Below are 18,068 nucleotides of genomic sequence, written 5' to 3'. Positions count from 1 at the left end.
ACACACACACACACACACACACACACACACACACACACACACACACACACACACACACACGTTTTTTTCTGATAAAAGAAGTTGCATTGTAAAAGAAATGACCAGCTCAATAAAATAAATATATATTTTAATTTAAGCCCCAATAGGAATTGGATCTCTAGCTGAGCCCAGAGGTGGACAATGCTTTGATTATAGAAGTCTCTAAACCAAGCAGAGGGTTGTTTAATTTTAAGTATCATTTGGGTGTAGGGTTGCCAGTTTTGGTTGGATGTATTCCGGGAGGTTTCATCCAATGTAAGATGCTATGGAAGGCTAATCTTTAATTCCAGGAGACTCCAGGACAATCCTGGAGGGATGGCAGCCTACTGGGGGACTGAGAAAGAAGAAAAAAAACCACACACACACACACACCCTCAGTAACACTGAGATATCTGTGCCCTGAGATTTTGAACGGAAAGTTTGGTGCCCAAATTCAGTGCAATTTGGATGCCTGACTCCTGTAGTTCCTTTTGGAAACCCAGCCTAAAACCGTCACCATGTTCCAGAGACGCTAGACATGGAAAAGTTTTAGGCCTGCTCTGTACTACACCGCTAGTAAGCTTACAACAGCTGTTGTGTCTTGTCCATTCCATGGCAGAAAATGGACAAGAAAGCCAGGCAGCTGGAGCCCATCACTTTTTCTGGAAAGCAGGGTGACAGATCCCCACTCCGAGCTGGGAATCAGGGCTGTCCCTTTCTCCCCCGCCCCTCATCTCCCTTTCCTCACGGCTGGCAGGGACCAGGGAGCAGAAGCTGAAAAAGCCAAGCTGGTGCCAAAAGCCCATGGGCCAAAGGGGCTCTCACTGCCCCCCAGTAGCCCTTTGAGGTCGCGGGAAGAATTCCAACTGCGGACGCATCCCGCCGCCCCAAGGAGGGCAATGCGGACGTCCCCGCAGAGGCTGTTGGTCAGCCTACACATATGGGCTTAGTGTGTAGCGTAGACACACTCCTCAGTCACCACGTTAGCCGCCTGCTGAAAGACGCCCACGGAGAGAGTCGGCAGACAGCCGGAACAGCAGCCCTGAGAGCCGCAAGCCGGCCTTCCCCAGCCCCCTAAAATGCTGAAGCGTAACAAGAACCGCGTGAACACACCGGCGCCACTAGCCCTTCCACGACGGAGCACGGGAGAGCGGGGGCGGGGCGTCTCCAGGGGACCGCCGGGTCTGGCGGGCAAAGCTGGGACGAGGACACCAAGTTTTCCCCTGTGAGACTCCGATGGACAGTGACGGTGGGTGTACGGGGGGGGGGGGGAAAAGAGCCCCAGGAAGCAGAGACCCCATGCGTTTGCACACGTGCACAGCTTGCACGCCGAACCTGGAACCGGAAGCCCATCCTCCAGGAACAACAGGCTGCGGCAAAGGTATAAGCGGTTCAGGAAGGGAGGGCGGAACGGGGGCTGCTTCCCCAGGGAAGGAGCCGGGCTGGCACAGCCTATGTGAGGACATGACATCTTACAAGCACAGCCACATGGAAAAGCCATTTCCTGTGCAGCTGCCTCCAAATGAACCGCTGCTGGGGGAAGGCATGGGGCTGGGGTAGAGGGAATGCAGAGGAGACCCCAGGACTGCCAGCAGAAACCCCTCCCCTCCTGAGCAGCTGGCTCCGTGCAGCCAGATTTTAACCCAATTCGCAGAGATCTGCCAGCCACACAAGCCTTGTCCTCGGAAACACATAGCCCAGCTACACCCGCTCCTTCCCTACGACTCGGCACATCCAAGGGAAGGCAAAGCCAGGGCACAGATGGGCTTAAAAAAAAAAAAAAGAAGACTCAGTCTATTAAAGGGATTCTGCCACACAGGGATCGCCCCGTTCCGGTTTAAAAAATGAGCCAAAAAGACCCCCCCAAAAAAATCATTCCTAAAAAAATAAACAGTCAAAAAGCAAGAACACGAGTTGGTTTTTCACCACCCCTCCCCCTGCAGTATTACCGCCTTCCCCGGGACGCTCTGCCTCACGTCAAGTCAGCGAAGGAACGGAACGCTCCCGAACGTGCTTACAGTCGAGACAGGGAGCTCCGGATTGAAAGGGAGGGAGCGGGGGAAGGCCACTCGGGTGCAGGGTGGGATCAGCCGTGGTGGCATTCGGAGGGGGAGGAGGGAAATGTTCTTGCTTGGTGTGGGAAAATCCGGGGGCACGTTTCAGCGGGGCAGGTTGGCTCCGGCAGCTCAGTGTGCACCTGAGGCGGCTCTCGCTGCAGTGGAGAGACTCAGAACAAACTTCGCCGTCCAGGGACCACTACCGCCGTAACCCTGGCTTGGCGAGAGAATCGCGCCCACGGCGCCTCCCCGCTGACACCCCAAGTGCACCCGGAGCCCCGTGCGCCCTACGTGTCGCCCTGCGTTGCACAAAGCCAAGCCTGGCTCGCCCCCACGCAGGCCCGACACTCCACGGCTGAGGGGTGCACTAAATCCGGAGAGCCGAGCTGGAGACAGGTAGCACGTGCCAGGAGCCGCTTCCCGTGCGGCACGCTCTCCCCCACCGGCAGATGCTCCGCCAGTGCCACTCGGCTGTAATGTGTGTGTGGGGGGGGGGGGCACATGTCCCCAACGCTACGGATGGAGGGGCCAGCCAGATGCCGGCAGGGGCCTGCAGCAGAGGTCCAGTCCTCCTCACGCTCTCTGGCAACGGCAGGGCGGAGCAAGGGCGGGGAGAGGCGGGGCCTGGAGTGGAGGGGGGTGGTCCCAGCCCTTCCCCTGGTGGGGAGGAGTCACGTGGCTGGTGGCCCCTCCCTCACCAGTCACCTCAGACACGACAGAGCCAGAGATAAGGTGGCGCTGAGGGGACCAGTGCCCCCCTGTAAACCTTCCCGTGCATCAAAGCCCCTCCGCCCTGCAGGCACATCTCTTCCTCCGTTATGTCGCGTCATCTGCTTCCCTCCAGTGCATTCGGGGCCAATGCAGGCATGCCCAACACGGCCGTTCCTTTCCACAGCCCCGGCTCCGTGGTAGCAGGGCAGCGTGAACGAAGCTTTGTCTGGGTGATTCTATTCCCCTTACAAGGCTGACAGACACTGCACCCTATGCCAGTGACGACAGAGGCTTCCGCGAGAAACATGCTCTGCTCGCGAGGGGCTGATGAAAGCCCGCGCGTGAGAAAATGCGGCCGCGCTCGGCTAACACGCAGTTCGACGGCCTGGAGCCGCTCTCCAGGGATAGGAAGTGAAAGAACAGAGGAACCGAAGAATATTTATCCTGCGGAGTAAAGTCAGGAGCTCCCTGGCAAACCTGCGAGCAGATCTCACTCATTCCCGGGGCAGCTCCGGGTTATTCAAATATTGCCCCGACACACACAGCACTGGCTCTCCACCGTTCCCGACAGCTGAACCCCTGTCAGGAGTCTGATCTGTCCTAAGCACCTTCACAGTGCGCCTCCCGAAGCGTCACTAGCCCTGAAAAGCTGCTGGCTTTCTTATTGTATCGAATCATCCGAAAAGAAATCAGGTAGGAATACACATATCGTACTCACATTTTCGTGTATAGCAGAGAGAGCAGTATAAACAGGCCATTGTCTGCATGACGTGTTAGTGGGTACTGCCTTCGTTAGTGCTTTTATGTTGTAAAAGCCGGTTGTAAAAGTAGGGCAAGTATCTGGAGTTGATGGCCTATGTGTTTGTCTGAACTCCACGCAGGGTACGTCTACACTACGCTGTATTTTCGAAAGAGGATATGCCAATTCCGCAAAAGTAGATTGGACGCATTTTTTTCGGAACCGCCCCCCGCCCCCTTTTCCGAAAAAATCGCTCTTCCTCAAAAAAATGAGGTTTATGCAGGACGATTTCAAAAAGGGGGGGTTCCAAAAAAGCCACGTCCAGACTACTTTCACTTTCGAAAGACTCACTTTCGAAAGAGAGATCGGAAGACAATATGCAAATTCCCACGGGGATTTGCATATCCTCTTTCGAAACTACAACGTAGTCTAGACGTACCCTCACAGAACAATCTGGTAGCTGATCCTACAGCCTAGCAGCATACACATCCCACACGTCCCCAGCCTTGCTGCCAGGGCAGCCACCCACTAGCCAAGCGAGTAGAGGAGGACTGGTATTTGGCCAACAGGGGGCAGGTGGGTGCTCCCTGCCCCATTCACTTCACTGCCCCCCGAGCTAAAGGAGGTGGGATCCCAAGAGATGCATTTGTGCAAAACCCCGGACTTGAGCTCGCAACGTCCCGGACACTCGTTAGCACAACACGACGGGAGCGCGGGAAGCAACCTACTTTGATATCCGGGAATTGGCCAAGGTAAGTGTCCATGGTTAGAAGCGCCTGATCAACGAGCTTCTGATGGAAATCCACCCAGAGCAGGTCATTGTTCTGAAAGACAAAAAGGACCACGAGCAAGTTGACATTTCTATTGACTGTGATCTCCAAGCACATGGCAATCTGGAGAGAGCCTCCCAGAGAGAGTCATTGTGACTCTTTTGGGGAAACTGAGGCACGCACAGCATGGATCTAGAAGAGCTGCGTAAGCATGAAAGTTTCTCTCTCTCTCTTGGGAACAGCAGTTGGTCTTCCCGCACCGTGTCTCTCCAATACCTGGGACTGAAATCGCTACCTCAGCACTGCATACCCCAGATCACACGGTCGATGTGGGAATAGAACCCGCTAGTCCGGATTCTCCTAGTCCAACTGCCAGACTGTCCTTCTGGCCAAGGCTCCCTCGAAGCTGCGCGGCCGCACGGCTCCGTAGCTGCTTAATGAACCCCGCCAGGGGCTCAGGGCACCGCGCACGGAGCTGCCCAGCTGGGGAAGGGGCACTTTTCCCTCCGTGACAGCAGCAGCTCCCTGCCAAAGGCAAGGCAGTGAGTCTACCCCAGCCGGTGGGGAGGGGACATGGGAGACTCCGGCTTCATCATGCTCCCGTTGAAGTCAATGGAAAAAAAAAAAACTCCCACCGACTTCAATGGATCGTTCCCTACATGCGGACACCGCGCCCCATGCACCTGGAGTAAATCTGAGGCGCAGGCTGGTTTACTCCCCAGGCCAAAGCAGCAGGTCACCTCACCTGGGAGAGCCGAGGGGGCCTAAGGAAGAGCATTCCTATAGCAACCCCATTCCCCACCGTTCCGCTTCTTCATTACCTTGCAGAGTGCGCTTTTCCTTACCTAGGGGCTTCTAAATGCCACTCAAGATCGGCATCCCCCAATCAACCCGCCCACACCCACCACCGTGTCACTACTGCTGAGGGACACGCCACCTCAGGGCTCCTGCCGCTTGACCCCAAGTCACTGTGAGCGCCCCGAACTCCCTCTGGACGCCCCAGAAAAAAAGCCTACAGTGCAGAGAAGGCCCTGCCAGGAGCGCCTGATGAAGTTATAATTAACCCGTGGATTTGGGGGAGAGAAACAGACCCAAGAAAACCTCTCCATCTCCACGCAGAACCTCTTCACACACAACAGAGCCATTCCTCTCTGCTTTGGCTCCACCCCCTCTTCGGGTCACCATTCCCTTTCCGATCCCCCCGCCCCCCAGGCTCTTCTCCCTCCTCCAAGCAGCACCATTACGCGTTCCTTTCAAAAAGGGACACTGTCAAATGAGTGAACCCCGTAAGGAACCCTTCCCGTACTCCTTCAGCTCGTAAGCGGTTGGCTCTTGTTCGGCTTCGATCCGCAGCCCCATAGGGATCGAAGCAACTAGTCAAGTACTCGACTACCCAATGAGCCTAGGCTTATTGTGTCATCAAGTCGACTACTCGTTTCCCCCCATCTCCCACTTGCTGCCTCTGTATCAGAGGCAGCAAGGGGGGGAGTGCAGAAGCAGGAGCTGGTGCTGAGGGGAGCCGGCTTAACACCTGGTCCCCCCCCAGCACCATCTGCGCAGTTCCACAGTGCACGGCGGGGGGAGAGGGAACGGGGTGGAAAAGACGGCTGCTCTACGCTATTTGCCCTTTGCAGGATGTATCTCAGGACAGCCGGTGACCCTGCAAGCAGCCGTGTGTGGCTGGAGATAAGTCTAGCATTAGAGAGCAGAGCGCAGGAGGTAAGTGCACCTGTCCCACTAATCCGCTCTCCCGGGGCCGACCTCCCTGGCGTGGCGTCTCACCTCAGCTATTTTGTTGGTGTCGTCTCTCCCCGGCCACTCCGGCTCATACACTTCCTGCAAGCATTCCGTCAGCTTCTTGGAGGCCTCGTGCATCGCTAGGAGAGACGAGAGGACAGGCTCAAAAACCGCGGGGCGGCGCTCCGCCAAGGCGCCCCTCCCTGGGGCTCGCAGGAACTCAACATGGGCACCACACAAAGGGAAGAGAGGGGCTCCCACAACCAGTCACCCAAGCCGCACGACGTTCATGGTTTCGCCTCACCTAGCAGGAAGCGGGAGGGGCCGCCTACCAACCCTCACCAAAACCACGCGGCTGGCTGGCTGCAGGGAGGAGAAGACAGCCTCCCCAAGCCAAGCTGCCCCACCAATATGGGAGCCAGCACCAGCCAGCCGGAGGGAGGTGGGACTTGAACCCACCACCCTGTGCTCCACAGGCAAATCCTCTAACCCAGTGGTTCTTAATCTTTTTGAGACTGGGGACCAATAAACCCATTCACAAGCTTTTGGAGGACCAGTAACATTTATTTGCATGTTCATTAAGCAAATGATGAAGATGCAAATAAATTGTGTCGCTGGTCCTACCTGTCCAGCGGGTTGTTCCGCCCCAATCCCGGCCGCTTTATCAGCCTGGCGCACGGTGCCCCTCCCTCCTGGCCCCAATCCCGGCCACTTTATTGGCCAGCGCCGGCTCCCCCGGCTGCGTCCAGCACGGGGCGTTCTGCGTCGGTGCACACGGCACCCGGCCTTCTCCCTGGGTCCTAGCACCCGCTGGATCTTGTCCCACTGCCAGGGAGCATGCCCGTCAGAGACGCCATGGCAGTGGGTTCTCTCCCAAGAGGGCTGCGCTCGGCAGTGCGGATGCTGCGACCCCGTCACACAAATTAATAGGCTCATGCGTGATAATTTTTCTAAGGACTGGTATTTTTTTTCTAAGGACTGGTATTTTTTTTCTAAGGACCAGTACTGGGCTTTGGGAAACACTGCTCTATCTCCTAAGTCACTCCAGCACCTACCTTCAGCGGGTCCTTTATCCTGCCTTCCTAATGCAGGAGCCAGTAGTCAAAACACCTTATTGATTACAGGAGCCAGCCTGGGGAGCAAGAGAGTGCAAAACCGGCCCTCCCTCACCGGGCCAGTCGCTCCAGGAAACCCATTCCTGGGAATAGAAACGGGCAGGAAAAGCTGTGGCCAAGAAAACCCAATTTGCGGTGCCTACAGCTGGAAAAGCGACAGGCCTCCAGAGGCACAGGTGTTACCTTTTACAGAAGTCAGGTAAGTTCGGAGATCCTTCTGCAGCTTGCTGCCTTCTGTCTGCGAAGAGAAGGAAAAGCCAGCGGGTTATTGGTTGGTACCGAGGGAGATGGAGTCATGCAAGACGGGGCTATGAAAGGAAAAAAACAACACATACCTGAACTGCCTATACCACCCGACGGCTGAGAAGCCGGCACAGGCTAAGAAACAGGTTACGTGGGACGGCGCAAAGTGAACCAAAAAATCAAGACGGAGGAGGCTGCTTAGGCCAATGAGCCCCACTGCAAAGTTACAGGCCTCGGGGCATCGTCACCCCGGGACTGTCTCTGACCCCATCCTCTGAGTGCTTGCCGCCTGCCTTTGTTTGCAGCTGGAAAGGGGACTTGGGCTGGAACCGGAGTGAGAACTCCGGGTTAGTAGACAGTGTAGACAGACAAACATAGGCTCTAGACTGCAGCAAGGAGCCCAACGTGCAGGTTTTGGGGGAGGTTAGAAGATCTAACCCAAGCAGAAATGTATTCTTGTGTTATTTTTTACACGACTGTGAACCGTTTCAGTTGTACCATTCCCCCGGAAGGTTGGAAACACAAATCACACCAGCGCTGTGCCGGCGTAGAGGTTAGCAAGGGGACACCGAAAGCGCCCCATTCGCTGTTCCAGCTGTGTGACACTGCAAGGAACCAACAAACAGCATGAAAGGTGAAAACGCCAATCCAAGGTTTTAAACCGGCCGTACAGCAGTGACGGTGGATTTCATTCGTTTGGAAGCTAATGGTTAAGAAATGCAGTCACTGGTTTGCTTTGGGGACTTCAGAGCTGGCCAGACACCATGGTGATGGACACAGTACAAGAAATGAGGTCAAAATATTGTCATCTCTCTCTCACACAAATCACACACCCCAACTCCCTCCCCCACTGACCACATACACACACACACACCCCCACTGAACGAACACACACACACACACACACACACACACCCCCTCGACCACACACACACACACACACTCCCCCTCTGACCACACACACACGCCCTCCCCCACTGACCACGCACACACACCCACACACCACCACCACACACATGCCCTCCCCCACTGACCACGCACACACACACTGACACTGACTACACACACACACACACACACACACACACACACACACACACACACACACACACACACACACCCTCTGACCACTCTGGAAGCGCTCAGTACTGAATGATGCAAACGTTGCTTTTTACTGAATGTTTAAAACAGGGGTGGGGAACCTCAGGCCCTCAATGCCCCCCCCAGCATTGGGGAGCCTGTGCTGGTGTTCCAGCCCCCATGCTGCCCCACCATGGGGCTGGAGCACATACAGTTTACTAGCCTGTGCCCCTGGGGTCTGGCGTAGGAGGGAAATGTGGGGAGTGTCTTTCTGCTTCTCAGCTGGGGGCCACATCAGAGAGAGGTTTTGGGTTGTTGGGGGGGGGTTTTTTTGCTTTTTTCTCTCATGTTCAGGCCCCAAATGATTTTTCTGTGAGTTAGGGCCCCGACTCAAAAAACGTTCCCCACCCCGGTTTAAAATATACTGGGCCCGACTCACCACGGCCTTGCGAGCTGTCGTCACTTCCAGGTGTGTAAAAGGAGGCATCACACACACACTACAGCAAGTCAGAAAAGGAGCCTTCGGCGCCCACGCTGTGCTGATGCAAACCACAAAACAGGGAAGGCAGGGGAGAGGCGGGTGCAAGAGAGCAGCGGCGTGGGGGCGGCCTTCTGTTTGCACTTGGATTTCTGTTTCCATCCTCCGGTGCTTTGCAGTGGAGGGAGTGTTGGCGTAGATGGCCTCAGAAATCAAGGGAATCTTCTAGGTAGGGATGCGAACAATTAACTGGCTAGCATCACCCTTACCGGGGGATTCTTACCCGTTTCGGTTAACCGGCGGGGGCTGTAACATCCCCCCCGACATGCGCGGAGGGCTACTCCAGCCCGGAGGGTCCTGTTATTGGGGGCACTTTAGCCACGCCCCTGTTGATGAAGTTAACCAGTTAAACATTTTAACCAGTTAACCAGGATTTTATACCTCTACTTCTAGGGGACCCAAAGGTTGAAGGAGAGTCTGAAGGAGACAGACGTCCTGTGAGGGGGAAAAATACAGATTTGATTTCCCTAGACTGAACACTTCCTTTGGTGCTTCGCTAGCCCAGAAAGCAGCTGTGAAACGCCACACACAGGATGCTAGAGGGTGGCCGTTCCGCCCCCACGTTCGGTTACATTTCATTTCATTTCCCGGCTTCCTTCCCGGCTGGAATGTCTACACGGGGCCCCCGTCAAATGCACGTGGACAGGCTGAGGAGGGAGCTTGCTGGTGTCTCAGGCGGCTTCAGGCTTCACACCACTGTGGAAGCAGATGTTTCCTATCACCCTCCGCTCTTTGGAGGCCTGCCTCTCGCCCCCAGCTTGCCTGCTGGAAAACAGAGCTCGCGCCTTGCGTTCCAAGTGCTGGTGCGCGAGCTGAGTGGATTCCAGAACTGCTTCTTCTCATCCAGCTGCTAACATGACAACGTTCCGTGTCTCAGTGCAAAGTTCAGATGGCTTGGCGGGAGCAGAGGAATGAACAGTGATCGCGTGGGCTGCAAGAGTAGAACAGGGGTGGACATCCAAGCCCAGCAGTCTATGCAGCAATGAAACAGCTGCCTCGCTCAAGTTGCAGAAGCCTGGGGTACCAGGCACAAGCCAGTTGTGGGTGTCTAGATGCTGGGAGGTGCGAATACAGCACATGCACACTGCCCTGGACTTGCTTTGATCTAGCTAGCTCACTAGAGCAGCAAGGCATGGACCGCAGCTCAGACAAGCCACTCAAGTATGTCCCAGAGTCCAAGGCCAGAGGTGGGGGGGCAGTCCAGGCCCCTGCAAATTCTCAATCAAGCCAGCTTTGATCTGATGTGCAGCAATCACGCCTCTGGAGGGTGCCGATCGAGGGACAGCCTGGCCATGCCACGGGGATGTCAGCAGGGGGGCAAGGGAGATGGGCCATTAAAGGCAGTCCCACAAAAATAACCTCTAGGGCAGGGTTTGTCAAATGCTACCACCCTGACCATGTACGTGCACTGCCAGGGGCTCTGGCAGCCTCCAGGACAGTGTCTGGGGCTGCTGCTTCTGCCCGACACCCCTACCCTCCACCCACAAACACCGGAGGAGCAGGCAGCCAGTCTGTTCCCCGCCTTGCGGCTCCGACGTCGGGTTTCAGCGCTGGAGCAGCAGGTGGCAGGCTCAGTCATCAATTTCAGGCTCCAGGCCTGAACTCTGGTGGTGCGTGCCAGACCCCTCTCTCTGCAGTGTCCCTGGCCCCCGTCGCCTCCCTGATTCCCCAAAACCATCCCCCTGTTGCCACTGACTCCCTGCTGATTCCTACCCACCTCCATGTCCAGGGCTTAATTTGTCCCACGGCTGAGTAAGTCTGCTGTGAAAAGTGATATCTGCCTGCTTGTTAATTCCACTTTTCATAGCTTCCCAGTTAGCTAGGAAACCTGCTGTGAATTGATATTAACACACACACACACACACACACACACACACACACACACACACACACACACAACAAACCCCTATTCCTTTTGGCAGCCGCAGTCTTACTAGACAAGCTAAAGAAACAACTACCAAAACCCAAGAATGTGCAAAGCACTTGATCTGTGTTTCTATTCTATGTGGGTCCAGTAAAAAAACAGAGATCACGGTATCTTATTTTTATTCTTGAGTCTGCAAAACAAAAGTTTACATACATTTAAATGATTTGGACAAGTCTCTGCATATTTATTGGCTTTTCCTACAGCTAATTAAGTCTCTTAGGAAAAACTGTCAGCGCAGTCACCCGCAAAAGTTGGTGGCCACGCGCGGAGGCTGTGAAAACTTTGGTCGTGAGGATCTGTGCTCTAACGGTTTCACTCTCTGGAATTCCAGACCTGAGGAAGGACTGCGAGAAAAGGAAGGAGGAATCCTCAATAACCACATTTTCCAAAGTAACCTCAAGTGTTGGGTGCCACTTTTTTGGGGTGCCCGACGTTGGACTCACAAAACTAGGGAGAAGCAGCTGCTGTATTAACTGAGATGGAACATATGGTCCCCAAGAATCCAAAGGTGTTCGCATGATGTTGGCGTGATCCATCACTGATACACTTAAACAAAACTCAAGGTGTGCTGTCCCGAGACCTCACCCGGCTTGGTAGCATGGCAACCACATGATTACAAATCTTCTTGGCCTTGCCTTATAAAGATTCCATAAAGAAGAAAACAGGCAAAAGCGTTCGATGTGTAAAGTGTTAAGTAAGGGTTCCAGTTTAACCCACGCCCCTCGTTCTTTCCCTGGAGCTGTAGCCAGCTTTTATAAAGACAAACACCCTGCCTGACAGTCTCTTGGCTGGAACTGAAGATGGTCCTTACGAAGATCCGAGAAGCAGTTCGGTGAAGATGGGCTGGAGCTATTGCCAAAATCTGACCCCACTTCCAAAAAAGCCAAACGAGCCAAACAGAAAGGGAGAGAAAAGAACAGCAGAGACAGGAAATGCAGCTGCTGCATCCGCCACTCTGAGACCTGGCAAACTTTTCACTGCCTTTCGAGTCACAAGCTGCTAGCAGCCTTGGCCAGCTTAACTAGGCTCTTAGTAGACAGAAGAGCAAGAGAGAGGGACAGGAAAAAGAAGAAATATGGTGAGGAACAAAACGTACAGATGGCAGGGAGGGGTAACAAAAGTCTCATATCCCAGGTGAAGATGTCGGCAGGGTCTCTTTCTCCCGTCTGCTCTGGCCAGACCATTTCTCGGGATGAGAATTGCAAAGGCTCAGTGCTGGTAAATAGCCTCTGGGTCTGAAGAGACGGTGGTCATGATGGTACGCGCCCTGCAGCTGTTAGAAGCTTCTTTAAGTTGGCCACTGTTGCTTCCGTGTCCCAATTTTCCTTCCCATGTCTTTTCTTTCTTTGGGAGATTTAGGTTGGACAGTAGGAAAAAGTTCCTAACTGTCTGGGTGGTGAAACACTGGAATAAATTGCCTAGGGAGGTTGTGGAATCTCCATCACTGGAGATATTTAAGAGCAGGTTAGACAGACACCTGTCAGGGATGGTCTAGATGGTGCTTGGTTCTGCCACGAGGGTGGGGGACTGGACTTGAAAACCTCTCAAGGTCCCTTCCAGTCCTGGTGTCCTGTGATTCTTTTAAGGACCCCAAAAAGACAGTGATGGAAGCCTCCTTATTTTGTTCGCCGATTAGGCCCAATTTCCAAACGCACTAATTTCAGTCCATTGGTGTCCGGTCCTGTAGCTCGCGTTTGGTTGGCACGATCTTAATGCAGACCTCAGATTGGATCAGGAGGCCTTTCGGGGTTGAACTGATCCCGTTTGTCTTCCTTTTCGTGCCCTTCCCCGTCAACACGCGATAGCTCGTGCTGACCTGGTGTGAACGCTCCCCATTTTTGTTACCACGGAGCGCACACCCCAGAGAGATGTACAGGCCTCGTTATTCCAACACAACTTGTGAAAAATCGGGCCCGGGCCCTAGTAGCACTCTGAAGGGCAGGGTGCATTTCCATCAGAAGCTGGTCTCACCAGCCAGACCCAAAATAGCCAACACAAACACACAGCTAGACAGGGACGCGCCAGGCAGTTGTCTGGCAGCAAGTTTATACACAGATGAAAGGAGAGACTTCTAGAGGGAGAGCCTAGTAGATCAGCCATGGGAAATCATTCAGATACACGGTGTACATCCTGATGAGGGTGACCACGGGGCTATCCACACTAGGGATGTAAGCAAGCAGTCGAGACTACTCGCTTCTACCCCTTCCTCTGCTGGCCCCCCCATGGACTGAGGCTGATGGACCTGGTGTGAGCCAGGACCAAGCAAGCCTGGCTCAGTCCCAGCTCGCGCTGGTCTGGGATCGCTGCAGCTCTGCATGTTAAATGTAGTAAGAACCATAGTGGTCCCGGCTCTCTCCTGGCTCATGCCTGTCCGGGACCTACCTCCCACTGCAACTCGGCAGTTTAAATGTACGGAGCCGGCTGCCTGCACACCCAGCTTTTACTACATTTAAACTGCAGAGCCGCAGCGGGGGTAGCTCCTGGACCGGCATGAGCCGGAACAGAGCCCTTCCCTTATCGACTAATCGTGTAGTCGATACAAATTGAATCAACTGCACAATTCGTCAATTACCCGCCTCTTAACACACTTAACCACACACACAAATGCTAGCACGAAAACACCACCATGCCCTTTCATTCGCCAGCCATCACCAATGCCTGAGGTGTCAGAAGGAGGCAATCTCTCATATAATATATTTGGCCAGCTGTGTACACGAATTGGCAGGAGAAGTCTCGTTCCTAGCTCATATGTTTGTGTTATCCCTCTGAGTAGACAGGGCTACATTATTATTTGTATTAGCATGGTTTTTAGGTTATCCAAGTCCTTTAAAGAAGTCAAGCTATAGTCGCAGGATGATACCTTCTACACCGGTGAGTTCCACAGGTTGATTATTTGTGTCCAGTTCCCTGAACATTCCTAAACTCCACGATTGTTTGGATCTGAGCAGCCAATGCAGGCCTGGGCCTGCCATTTCCTTTATTTGTTCCATGTCAGCCATTCATTCCACGGAGAAATCGTTTTGCATTTAAGAGCCGCTCCCTTGTGTAACACCGCGAGGCAGAACAGGAGACTAAGGGGGGATATGGTAGCGGTCTATAAAATCATGACAGGTATGGAGAAAGTGAATAAAGAAAAGTTATTTATTTGTTCTCAGAAGAACTAGGGGTCACCAAATGAAATTAAGAGGCAGCAGATTTAAAACAAACAAAAGGAAGTATTTCTTCATGAAACGCACAATCAACCTGTGGAACTCCTTGCCAGGGGATGGTGTGAAGGCCAGGACTTAAACAGAGGCTAGGGGCTCCATTCCTGCCCATCCTGGAGCTGTCCTCCATGAACTTATCTAGTTCTTTTTTGAACCCTGTTAGTCAGAGGTTGGGAATGGGTGACAGGGGTAGGATTTCTTGATTCTCTGTTCCGTCCTGAGCTGGATGGAGCTGTGATCTGACCTAGTATGGCCGTTCTTAACCAAACCTGGGACTTCTGCAGCTTAATACATGAGCCTCTACAGCTCGGGCAAAAAGCCAGAGGGCTCTCAGCTAAAACTGCAGAGCAAACTCAGTCTCTCTCTCTGGAGGTGTTCTCCGTGGGACAGTGCCCCACCCCCAGCAGGTGTGAGGGTTACAGTAGCACAGATTAAAAAAAGCGACGGGGTTTTATTTTTAGCACAAACGCTTCCCCAAGAACGTTCAGCAACTGAGTGTTCTGCAAATAGCCACCCCCTGGTTTTGCAAACTGCTCCTAATGGCTCCACTGGCTGCGCCTTTAAGCCTGTAGAGCAGCGTGTCTGAAAATGTACGGCGGAAACACTCCCCATTGGCTCCGTTTCGCTCTTTGCGGCCAATGGGGAGCCGTGGGAAGCGGGGGCCCGGCCCATGCTACTTCCCACGGCTCCCGTGGCTGCAGAGAACGAAACGGAGCCAATAGGAGCTGCGAGGCTCCGTGGCCGGGGCGCCAGTACATGGGTGGCCAGTGACTGTGCTTCTTAGAGTGTTTCCACCGTACACTGCTGTAGAGCATGCTGTTCGGTGTGGGAAATGCTCATACACGCACGGATTCCAGCAGAAAAAGACGACCTGCGGATGACAGTGGATGAGAAGCTGGACACGAGTCAAGAGGGCGCCCCTGTAGCCAAGGTGGCAAATGGCATATTAGGGAGCATTAGGAGGAGCATTGCCAGCAGATCTAGAGAAGTGATTATTCCCCTTTATTCGGTTCCGGTGAGGCCACATCTGACGCACCGCGTCCAGTTCTGGGGCCCCCATTACAGAAGGAATGAGGCTGCAGTGGAGAGCAATAAAAATGATGAGGGGGCTGGAGCACATGACCTACGAGGCGAGACTGAGGGATTTGGGCTTAGTTAGTCTACAGCAGAGAAGAGCGAGGGGGGATTTGACAGCAGCCTTCAGCTACCTAAAGGGGGTTTCCAAATAATCCTAGAACACTAGAACTGGAAGGGACCTCGAGAGGTGATCAAGTCCAGTCCCCTGTCCTCATGGTAGGACCAAGCACCATCCAGATCATCCCTGATAGATGCCTGTCCAACCTGCTCTTACATATCTCCATCACTGGAGATTCCACAACCTCCCTAGGTAATTTATTCCAGTGTTTCACCACCCTGACAGTTAAGAACGTTTTCCTAATGTCCAACCTAAACCTTCCTTGCTGCAATTTAAGCCCATTGCTTCTTGTCCTGTCCTCAGAGGCCAAGGAGAACAATGTCCCCCGCTCCTCCCTGTAACACCCTTTTAGATACCTGAAAACGGCTCTCATGTCCCCTCTCTGTCTTCGCTTTTCTAAACTAAACAAACCCAATTCTTTCAGCCTTCCCTCATAGCTCTGGTTCTCTAGACCTTTCATCATTTCTGTTGCTCTTCTCCGGACCTTCTCCACATGAAATGCGGTGCCCAGAACTGGACACAATACTCCAGATTGAAGCCTAATCAGTGCAGAGTAGAGCAGAAGAATGACTTTGCTGGAGAGATGGAGAGAGGCTGTTCTCAGTGGCGGCAGAATGCAGAACATGGAGTCATGGTCTCAAGTTGCAGTGGGGGAGGTCTAGGTTGGAGATTACGACAAACTATTTCCCTAGGAGGGTGGGGAAGCGCTGGGCTGGGTTCCCTAGGGAGGGGTGGAATCTCCATCCCTAGAGGTGTTTAAGTCTTGGCTTGACAAAGCCCTGGCTGGGATGATGGAGTTAAGTTGGTCCTGCTTTGGGCAGGGGGCTGGACTCTGTGACTCCTGAGATCTCTGCCCGCCCTAGGTTTGTATGATTCCATGCCCAGACCTAACAGTGCACAAGCAGCTGATGTACCAGCTGGGCTCTGCCAAGGACTCTACCTAGACGACGTAATGCTGCAGAGGTGGCCACTTACAAAAAGCTTCATGAAGTCCTGAGCGCAGAGTGGGTTTCCAACAGCCAGGCCATGGCATGAGACACCCCCTACAACTCTGTAACGCAGGGCACAGACCCTTTCCTGAGCATTCCTCTTCTGTCTAAGGGCAGGAAAGCTGTACCTGTTTAGGCTGCCCAGAAAGGAAACTGATCGCCCAACAGCACAAATGCATAAAGGTCCAATCGACTGAAATCACAAAAATCCACAGACGCCAGGAAAAAAACGGAGCCAATGCGGAAGATCAGGGCTAAGGCTGGGTCAGCGCCCACCCTGTTTCACAGCAGCGAGAGTAGCGAATATTCTGTTATCCACAGCCAGTCTACGCTGAAACCGCCAGACATCACTGGAAGGTGGTTTCCGGCGCTGGAGAAAATGGCAGGTGTAGGAGATTCGCACACACAGAACAGCCTGGCGTGAAGGATGCTCCCTGAAAAACGTGTCCCTGTGAGTCACTGGATTGTGACCCGGTCACGTTTGAGTTTGGGAAGAGGTTACCAGCTCCCATGTCTGGGAACGTACGGGCAAGTCAACCCTACCTTTGCCCAGCCGTGCATTAGCCACGGGGCTGAAGGGACGCCAGTCAATTGGGGGGCCCTGGAAAAATGGGGCATGACCTGCCTGGGGCACCGGTCAGGGTGGAGGAAGTCTTCAGAAGTGTTGGGGGCGGATACCCCGGACCCTAGATCCCAGCTGCAGCCCCCGGACTGGGGAAGTTCTAGTTCCCTGCCTCAGCCTCAGGGCTGGGGCAGCTCTCACTCTCCCCCCCTTCCCCCCCACACAGCCCCCCAACAGCCCTGGGATCCAGGAGGGTGGCAGGAAGGCATGGCAGCCCATTAGGGGTGGAATGGGCAAGGCAGGGCCGGGCACTGGAGAAAGGGCAGAATGCAGCTGCATGTCTGGGCAGGGCCCCAGGAAGAAGTGGGCTAGGACAGCAGGTGGAAGAGGTGAAGAGGGGGCTCCCGCTTGCTCTGGCCCAGACCCCACAAAACCTGGACCCATCTCTGCCTCCACCCGCTCACCCCAAGAGCGAAGAGCCAGCCCGGAGGTCGAAAGCAGGAGGAATGTTTTTCCCCGAATCCAGGGCATCCACTCTGCCTGGTGCGTGCCAGCGAGGAGCGTGGGGAGGGGTGCCGACCTCACCCCGAGGGAAGACGCCTAGAAAGACCCAGCCTCTGCCAGCAACGGGTGTAGCTCCCGGCTCTCGCAAGAGAGACAGGGGCACGTACCACCACAACCCCCCCCCTGCCCCCCGGAAGGACAACAGCCCAGACGTTCGCCAGGAGCGACCGACAGCCGGGTCTCCGACCCCCACAACTCCGCCAGCCTGGAGCATTCGGCGCGGCATGGACTCCGCGTCAGGCCTTCGACTCCCCTCCCACCCCTGCCAGCAACGTGCAGCCAACCCCTCAAGTCAAGGGTCCTCCCTTCACATTTCTCAGCATTCCCCCGGTCCCGGTTCGGGGTGCAGGATGTCTGGCCCCGGGAGCGGCAGGGAGGGGGCATTCCAAGGAGCGAGGCTGATGGGGAAACAGCCGAATATAGCCCGTCACGCGGAGAAGACGAACGGCCCAGTTGTGGTGCCTCGTCAAGCCCTCCGGGAGCGGGCGGGTGGGAACGGCCGTAGCTCTGATCAGCTCGTGTGTCATGTAGCCACGGCCACCTGTCGAAGCAGAGGGCACCTACCATTCACAGACTGCAGGGAGACACAGGCCTGGCTTTGAATGGGCACGGGGCGG

At 54.5% G+C, this 18,068-nt stretch overlaps 1 protein-coding gene across 20 annotated transcripts in view; it reads right to left on the bottom strand.

Moving 5' to 3' along the window:
• Positions 1-18,068, bottom strand: part of BIN1 (bridging integrator 1) — a 152,716-nt gene that overhangs the window by 54,543 nt on the left and 80,105 nt on the right. For all 20 annotated transcript variants that reach the window (XM_075933041.1, XM_075933044.1, XM_075933058.1 and 17 more), the window contains exons 3-5: positions 7,331-7,385; positions 6,078-6,172; positions 4,254-4,349 (exon numbers count right to left, since the gene is read on the bottom strand). In XM_075933041.1, the coding sequence (XP_075789156.1) occupies positions 4,254-4,349; positions 6,078-6,172; positions 7,331-7,385 (246 nt within the window). The remainder of the gene's footprint in view (positions 1-4,253; positions 4,350-6,077; positions 6,173-7,330; positions 7,386-18,068) is intronic.

Source organism: Pelodiscus sinensis, chromosome 7, assembly GCF_049634645.1.
Source record: "Pelodiscus sinensis isolate JC-2024 chromosome 7, ASM4963464v1, whole genome shotgun sequence".
Taxonomy (NCBI): Eukaryota; Metazoa; Chordata; order Testudines; family Trionychidae; genus Pelodiscus; species Pelodiscus sinensis.
This window is presented reverse-complemented; position numbering and strand designations above follow the sequence as displayed.